Source organism: Trachymyrmex septentrionalis, unplaced genomic scaffold (assembly GCF_001594115.1).
Source record: "Trachymyrmex septentrionalis isolate Tsep2-gDNA-1 unplaced genomic scaffold, Tsep1.0 scaffold127, whole genome shotgun sequence".
NCBI classification, from domain to species: domain Eukaryota; kingdom Metazoa; phylum Arthropoda; class Insecta; order Hymenoptera; family Formicidae; genus Trachymyrmex; species Trachymyrmex septentrionalis.
This window is the reverse complement of record NW_017304406.1, coordinates 1,518,375-1,527,664: the sequence shown is the minus strand read 5'-3', so window position 1 is coordinate 1,527,664 and position 9,290 is coordinate 1,518,375. Positions and strand designations below refer to the sequence as shown.

Below are 9,290 nucleotides of genomic sequence, written 5' to 3'. Positions count from 1 at the left end.
GATAATATTTAATTTTTGAGAATAAAAATTAAAAAAAAATAGTTTTTAAAAAAAATATTTTCTCTGTATTTTTTGCATTCACTGTATATATAGAAATTGTATATATATAATTTCTATAAAATTTCCGCCCGTTTCAAGAATAACAAAGCACTTTAAATAATTAACCAATTTTTGAACCCGACATGGTATCTTCGACCACACATCACAAGCCACGTGTTCATATGTTTAGAAATCTTCAAAGGAAGTAATTTTATCCGTCAAGATTTCCTCAATAAAACAGATGTAATATAATAACGAATAAAGTAAACCTAATGGAATTAATGTGCTTGACAATAAATTAGTCGTATTACATTAGAGAATTTGGATATAAAAAACGATTCGTCCCCTATAGGGTTAATTGACGTAATTTGATGGTATTCTTTCAAAAGATTAATCTGAAATAATACTGAACCATTTTAATTTTCTCCACAGGATAGGATAAATTAACATGAATTATTTGATAAAAAGGTGTTTACTTTTTCCTTCCAAAGAGACTGCATTAAAAAAATTAAATTATTTTTATTTTGTAAAGTAATTTAATTAATTATTATCTGTATTAAAAAAATTAAATTAATTTTATTTTATAAATTAATTTAATTTATTAAATCTGTTCGCAATTATTTTTACTCTTTTTCGGAACGTTTGTCGGCCAAGCATGATGCACATTTCAGTACGGTGTACATAAACTGCGTTCGTTTGCGATAAACGTTTCGACATCCGGTCCATTCATGATAGGAGACTCCTCCGCCGTGCCGGTTCGATTTCGCGTCGAAATAGCGCCCAGCACTTCACTTATCTTCGTTGCAAAAGGCGAGAAGAGACGGAGAACATTCGAAAGAGAATGAGAAAGAGTGAGCGTGGCCGGTAGTGGCGGATAAGAGTTTTATCGTATTTCATTCTGTCCGATGTTTCTCGGCGCTTTATATAGACCTCTGAACGATCATGCCGCAGACTTTTTCAGATGGGCTAGGCTGATCCATCTTCAGAAAATTATAATGAATAATAAGGGGCACGTATTGTTCTGGAAGACAGATGTATCTGGAGATGTATTTTTATGTGAGACAAATAAAAGGGTTAAATCGACGGTGGTCTTAGAGGAAGAGGCGAGAAAGATTTATAGTGACTCATTAAAGATACATTTAAACTGTAAAGCATTAAATCCGATTGGGTAACCTGTAGTGCTTGATAAATATCGAGTCGAGTGATTCGCGTCGAGCGATTGGACGTGCTATTTTCGTACGCGCATAATATACGCACGCATGTTCGACGTGACGTGGCCGTGTCAGAGCATTTCCAGTTTCTGAATTCCGATGCCTCACGGGAAAGATTTCGGTGATCAGATTTGGTGATCAATTGTGATGCTGCGATAGCACTACTTACGGAACAAACTCTCATCAGGCAAAGATATATATATTACGCTGCGAAACGTGCACTTTAAAAATGTCGATGTCAATTTAACTTGGTGTGGATTTAACATCCATGCGGTGTCAATACAATTTTTTAATTAATACCAACATGGGGATTTAAAACTTTGGTATTTATATCAACACTAATATGGTGTGGATTTAACATTATGGATGTGTAGATTTAAAAATCCGTGGCGTTAAATCCACACTATGCTGGTGTTAATTTAACACCAACACGGTGAAAATTATATAGGCATCGCATGGGTGTTAAGTTCACACTGTTATTTTTTATAGTGCGCAAGTCTTTGCATTTATTTTACTTGCAAGAAGAGGACACAGTGAACCTTTCACAGAGTTTGATATCTTTCAGCATAATAAACGTATAATATGTACATCGAAAATAAATTGTGTCATGTCCCAGCGTTTTATTGAATTTACTTTGTAAGTAGTATTTTTTAATGAAAGGATCCCGCAGTAATTATAGAAAATTGGATCCTAACGAAATGAATTAGTTTTCACATATAATGTAACTTATAATGTGGCGAACAAAAGATAATAATAATGAATAATTTTTAAGCTATAGTACATATACGAAAGGTATAAAATTTGTGCTCATGCATAAAGCACTGTCGACGCTTAGCTTAAAAATTATACATTATTAAGGCTTGTGTCATATTATAAATTATTAGTCATATTACAAACTATGTTACACGTGAAAACTAACTCATTTCATTTGAGATCCAATTTTCCATATAATTAGTGCGAGGTTCTTTCATAAAAAAAATATAAGACCTGTTCGACAAAATGCTCGAACACGACATTTATTTTCGATATACTATAGATTTATCATACACCAAAAAAAAAAGAGTCTGGTTATAACTATCAAATATTGAGTGAAATAATTTTAACAAAATGTTCAGGTAATGTAACTAAACATAATTTTATCGTTACAAATATTTAGTAAATATCGGATCCGGACCGAAAGGTTTTTTCAATTCGGTTCCGGTTCCGGTTTAATAAAATCAAGCAAATGTTTCGGTACTTTTTTTACAGTAAAGAAAATCGAAACCGTAAAAATTTCGGTTTTTTAACGGTTTTTTCAGTTCTATTTACTCGCTTTATTTTATTTATTGATTTATTTATTTATTTTATTTATTCTTTAAATTTATTCTATTAAAAAGAAGGAGAGAGAAAAGAAGAAGAAAGAGAGAAAGAGAAGAGAGAGAGAGAGCGTATTCATTCGTTCAATCTAGAGAGCCTAGTCGTCAACTGATCACATGACTCTGAATAAAAAAATGACGTAAACATTATTTTAAACATATTTCTCTCAATCCTTTCTTACAACTTATTTGGCTCTTATGAATAGATCTCACTTAAAGTCTACATATGTATTTTTGAATTTCAGAACTTAGAATAAATTCTTGCAACATGTTGTGATGAGGAAGATCTAAATAAAAGAAATGCTAGTATCTTAAAAAAAATTACATTAAATATATCTCGCGATTCCGCCAGATTTGTTATATCATATGAGGTACTGAAGGTATTTACATTCCGGTTGTTAAGAGAGCTGGCGATAGTACTGGATTGAACGTTGGTGATTTGGAAAGAACGGGCAGAACAAAGAAAGAACAAGGATAAAGATTAAAAATTAAGAACTGAAAAAAGAACCGAAAAAAACCCAAAAAATAAAATTTTACCAGTTACGGTTTCGGTATTATAAACTTTATAAAATTTGAGTACGGTTTCGGTTTCAATTCACTAAAAAAAAAAGGGTTCTAAAACAGTTTTCGATTCCGATTTTGGTCCGGGTCACTGATAAATATTACCAAACGCTATTACCAACGGTAATACTTATTAAATATTATACTTACTAAATATTTATATAGTAAAGTTAAAATTATGTTTAGTTATATTACCGGAACATTTGGTTGAAATATTTAACTCGGTTGGTGACTATATAATCAGATTTTTTTTCCAGTGTACCGAAAAAGATTAAAATCTATAAAGAGTCCACTGTGTCTTCCTCTTGTTATCAAAATTAATTAAATATTTTTATTCGCTATTTTACTGAAGCCTCGATCGTCTCTTCCAAAAATATAAAAGAATCGCGAGAATCGTCTTCAAGTTTACGTGCGAGTTTTGAAGTATTTTGTTGCCATAAGACGAATAATGGCGAAACTCTGTGCAAAGCGTTACTGGATAAGATTTTCCATTTGGTTTACTCGCAATCTTTTCACAACATGACCTGAGACGCAGCATCTGCCGCGACCGTAACGAGACTAAGTTTAATCTCACGAGAAAAACGGCAGGTCTGAGAACACAATATCACGTTTAATTAATATGCGGTAATATTTTATGTTACGCGAATGTGCGACGCTGCGATCTCTTGTGGTAGATAGCACATGAATACTTTATAATGTTTCACCAGCTATGATCGATCGGTTGAACAATAGTCCTACTTCCTCACATCGGAGTGCGACTCCGTTTAATGGCGTATCGTTTATTCGTAACTGAAGCGACTGCAGAAAATTGCCCCTAACGATATTTCGCGACAAGTTAAATGAATTTGACAAATTAGATTTCAACAGCGGAGAAATTATGACTGAGTTGGTTAATGACATTTAAGATGTATTGAATTTTGCGATGTTCCTTGCAATAGCGGGTGAAATCCAAGAATGAGATGCAAGCTGCATCGTGCAAGAGGGAAATCTCCCCAGGAAGAAAAAAAGAAGCTAGTAAATAGGTCGTAATAAGGATTAGAAGAAGTAAGACTCTATCGAAGGTTGCAGCGATTTTCATGAAAATTGCAATCGCCGTATAGCAGTATCATCAATTCTGATTCTTCTCGAAAAAAATTCCTTTCGCAATCGATATTGATCTAACGGTATTATCCATTGCGATTATATTTCTCACTATTTGCGACAATAGAAAGAAATGAAATATCATGTCAGGATTGATTGGTTCACCGTAGAAAAATGATTCCTTAGATGCGAATCGATTTTATATAATGTAGCGTTTTACAAATAAAACCCCACATTATAATACTCCGCTCGACAATGACACCTTTGTAAGTAGAGGAATTCGAAAGACGAAGAAGAAGACCGCTTTCTAAATACTGCATCAATTTTTGTAGACATACCGCAATTGCGGCCATCAATCTTGGCGCAACTAAATATCTCGCCGAGAATAATGCGAAATCGACGACGCGTTCTGCCACATCCGTTTCTTGTTTTGTTTATTTACCGCGTTCCCAAGTCAGCCTCGCGGAGCTTTATTAAAAGAACTCAATGATTTATTTACTGACGATGTCTTGCTTCATAGGCCAGCTCTCTGGAGCATGCTAGAAGGATTTCCAACGCGTATTCAACGTCCAATAAAATATTTCATTCGTGAATGAAATCGCCCATTTATTAACATTTTAATGCGAAATCGAACTTTGTGCGATTGCACAACCGAATACAAATATATCGGTACTTACGCACATTAACGGTATTAACCGTTATTAAAAATCGATACAAGCAAACCGTGTTGGAAAGATTTTTTTTTTTATCAGTCAGTACACTTCTGGAAATTATTTCAATTTTGAAAACGTATCCCATTTATTTTAGAAGCAGAAAAATATTAACGAATCGAAAAATTATAAATCCAAAACGTTTTTCCCAGTTGTATTTAGAAATAATTTTTTATATATGGACATATAAAAAATACGTTTTTAACTTCAAGGTGAAAGAGAGAGCTCACAGTTTGTTCGTTTCATTCATAAGACTTTCAGAAACGTCCTACATTCCGATTTATGGGGAAAAAGTCAGGTTGATCAAACGGGTGTCTTGATAGATTTAGACTTAGGGCTTACCGCTGTCGGCGTAAGTCTCGGAACCGTAACCGTCCTGCAGACCGCTGGACCACGTGCCCTCGTATCTCGCAGTGGAGGTAGTAGACTGCCGCACCCCGTAACGACCCTTGAATCCCTGAGTCCATTCTCCCCGGTAGAGCCAACGGCCACGGGTCTCCATACCCAAGCCGTGTCTCTTGCCGTTCTGCCATTGTCCTTCGTAGGCTGACCCGCTGCAAATGCAATTTGCGGAATTTAATCTTCTAAAGCAACTTCTCCTCCTTCACGTGGGGCTTAAAAAGTATTTTGAAATTGTAGAGATAATTTCTTCCGCGGCTCTCAGCTGTTGTCCGCACGTAAAAATATCCTTAAGACGCTTACGCTTCAAGGATCACGTCGCTATTTACGCTATCATTAGCCATTCACGTTAGCTGAAAACTCGTTCAATTAACCAATCCAATAATTACCGACTGTCGTCGATGACGATGACAACGTTGCATCCACATGTTGTCGGGTATACAGAATGGAGTGGCAATGAGAGGCATGACACCTCGTGCTAATGTAGAAAGTGATTACGCCGCCTACGATCCTTCTTTTAAGATATTTTTATGAAAGTTATAATTATCGAAGAAGGGAGACGGAGAGAGAACTAATCGAGCGGACGTTCTTTCAAGTGCGATTAAAGCCTTTGCGCTAAACTTATTTCTGTTATTACTTTTTATCGTAGAAAATCTTCCTAAATCCAGCATCAAATATAATTTAATTATTCCCTTTTAATCGTCACAGTTTTTGCAAAACGACAAGAACGTTTCAAGAACATCTATAGTAAATCTCTTGAAAGAGAGAATGATTAATCCTACCCGAGCGATATCCAAGTCCTTGCGAATAATGATTACATAAACATGGAAGCTGCACGTGGATGCGAAAACTGTTGCGGAAATGTTCTATAAGTGTCGCGCATTGCGTAAATACTTGTATTTAACGACGCTCCGCCGTGTGATAAAAATTTATATCTTTCTACCGCGGTACGATTAATTACATTATAAATTCTGACAATGCAATAATAATTTGTAGATATTCTATAATTGTAAATAATGTTTGCATTATATTTTTAGAACATTTGAGAATGTATAAAAAGGACGTTTCACCTCTTAAAATATTTTGATATAATTAACAACTGAATGTGCAATAAATAATTGTGATAAAGGCGGTCTCTCAACAATGCACGTTCTTTACTTGTCGCGAACGACGGAAGTAAATAGTGAAGTAGATAGTGAGTGAAATTCTAGATACATGGGATGAACTATCCCCCGAACGGTAGTGGTCAGCAACACGTGCTCGAACTACGAAACGATTCAACTTCGAGTATCATCATGATCGAGAATGAAGTCGTCGGAAAATGTTGCTAGTTAAAGATGGACCTTGCTCCAGTTTACGCGGAAATGAAACGGCGAATTCTCTCAGCCTAGATACGTGATCGGCAAGAAAAGAGGATGTCATCGTTTTTCGTCTCTATCCCACTTTCTCTCTTTTTTACGTTAATTATTCCAGAAATCAATAAGAAATGAATTTACATTCAAGCAGATCTCAGTTTCCGAAAACGATTTTGAAAAAATCACAACGTAACGCAACAACGAGTTAAAATATCGTTAATAATACTGTATAATAATACTGTATAACAATATATATATATTAAATAATATATCTTAAGTATGCATGTATATTTAAAACGTTCACATTTAATCTCGAGCACAATTTAATAGCCCTTTGCAAATATAAATGAAATCGTTACACAGCATTTTACTGTTATTACATCTCTATTATTTAATAATATCTTCTTACCTAATAATATTTCCATTGTGTGCGTGATCTAGAAACCGTAATTACGATCGTTAAAGTCTTTCCGAGTTTTCGTATCGCGTGCACGTATGTAGATACTATATAATTTTTTCCTAATTGTCCTACACCTCGTTTATGTATTCTCGTTATGCATTCTCTCATAAAACTAATCGTCGAGAAACAAACAAGATGGCTCCGCAATTATTACCTCATTTTATAGAGTGTTTATAAATCGGAGTTCGTATGTAAATAGTTAATAATTTTATTTTTCAATTAATTTCGAGCAGAGAAATCCAAAAGCGGGATCCAATCGACAGATTAAGAATACCAGTCCTGTCATTTTTTGTTCAATTTTATGGACGAAAACGACCTAAAATATTTCTCAATGATGACGTCGTCATTCGCGAGAAACGTTTAACGATTTCCGACGTTGCATTTTAATGGGATTCGAAGAATCTGAGCGCTGATTTATATCTCGCATTCTTTTACCGAAACCAGGATTGTACACTCTATTGGGGGAAACGAAACGTTTTACTGAATAACTTTCACGTATTTGTTGATAAATTGATCAATAGCTCCAAAAAAAATTGAAAAAGACTTTTGTCTTCAACGCGCACGGATGCGGATATCGATCACATCACCCGCGTCGCGAAAATTTTAACGGCGATTTTCCACGACGACCCTGAACTAGGTCCTAACGACTCGAATCCCGGTGACCCGCTCCGGTTGTCCTTGCGCATGGTGACCCAGTTTTACAGGAATCGGGAGATTCCCACCCAGGTATACACCGAGATACGTGTCAAGGTCCGCTGTTTGTGCATCACGCGGCGCCAGGAATCTCGTGAATTCAATTCGGGGGATTCGCGAAAATCATCAATGAAACATCCAATATGGATTCACGGAAAAGCTGATTTACCGAAGAGTTTTCTACAACTACCGAATCCGAGCCTCGCAAATAGCGTCTGGTCGGATCTTACTTTCGCGGCGTGTAACGTCGTTTGGTAAGTCGTTTGCCCCGCTAAGCGACATTATTAACGTGAAACAGGCGCAGCGGCGGTAATGTAATACCGGATAATCAGCCGGAAAACCGTACACTCGTCACAGTGCAAACGAGCTCAGCGTTAATCCTTCATGAGGTCGGAGCATGTGGCGGTTTTCGTTTCGTGAAAATCCCGAGAGTGCGGCGAGAACGCGAAGAGAACATAAGATTAATTCGCTCTACGAAACGCGCGCAACCGTACGAGCATCGTGGATTACGTGTACCACGGGAATTAGCAATTTATCGTAATCCTCCGTAATTTTGTGTGTGCCGTGTAAACTGCATAGTTAACAAATGCGCATCGTGAAATATGTCAAGGGCCAATGAGACATAAAGTATCGTAAAGTATAGCAACTTGTCCTAACGGAGCGCTTAACGTTCAGACTAACGAGTAGTCGGTATCAATACGATAGTCGCTCACCTAGGCCAGGTGTAGACGCCGGATACTTCGAAGCCGAAGTGCCAGCTGCCAGAATAGGCGCCCTGGCCCTTGGGCCCGGTGCACACGCCGTGGCCATGGGCCTTTCCGTCTTCCCAGCCGCCGCAGTAGGTCCCACCGTCGTCGAAGTCGAATCTACCCCCGTTAACTTGCGCGCGATTAGCGGCGGTGCCGGTCGCGCCAGGTTGCGCCGGACTTATGCCACCTGTTTGTGGCAATTGGGCACCCCCCGCCACCCCATTCGGCGCCCCGGACCCAGGTTGTTGGCCGGAGTGCGGTTGTTGCTGCATCTCTTGCAGTTACCGCGCAGGCACTGTCGTTCGTTTTTTCCTCGTTTCACCTCTTCCGCCTTCTTCTCCTGCTGCTACTACTACTCTTCGACTCCCTCGTTACCCTCGTCTTCGTCTTCGTCGTGATCGTTATCGTCGTCGCGGTCGTATTTGTGCTTGCTCAGTAACGTCAGTAACATCTGCCCTGCCCCGTACGCTGCTCCATTTTCCGCCACCTTCTCCTTCGACGTCGTCGTAATCTTCTTCGCCGCCCTCGCCGTCGCCTTCTCACGTCCGCCTCCACCAGATCTCTACAATGGCATCGAAGAGTCAAGCGCTGATCCGCCGTAACGAATGCGCATATATCATCGTTACGAGACGCGGCTGGACACGAACGGTAGTACACGGTGGCGGAGCTGTTGTTCTA

General features: G+C 37.8%; 1 protein-coding gene across 1 annotated transcript in view; it reads right to left on the bottom strand.

Annotated features, from left to right (window-relative positions):
- Positions 1-9,290, bottom strand: part of LOC108756437 (junctophilin-1-like) — a 29,695-nt gene that overhangs the window by 18,687 nt on the left and 1,718 nt on the right. Inside the window, exons 2-3 of the mRNA XM_018500250.1 lie at positions 8,577-9,174; positions 5,299-5,510 (exon numbers count right to left, since the gene is read on the bottom strand). Coding sequence (XP_018355752.1) covers positions 5,299-5,510; positions 8,577-8,884 — 520 coding nt within the window. The 5' untranslated portion in view covers positions 8,885-9,174. The remainder of the gene's footprint in view (positions 1-5,298; positions 5,511-8,576; positions 9,175-9,290) is intronic.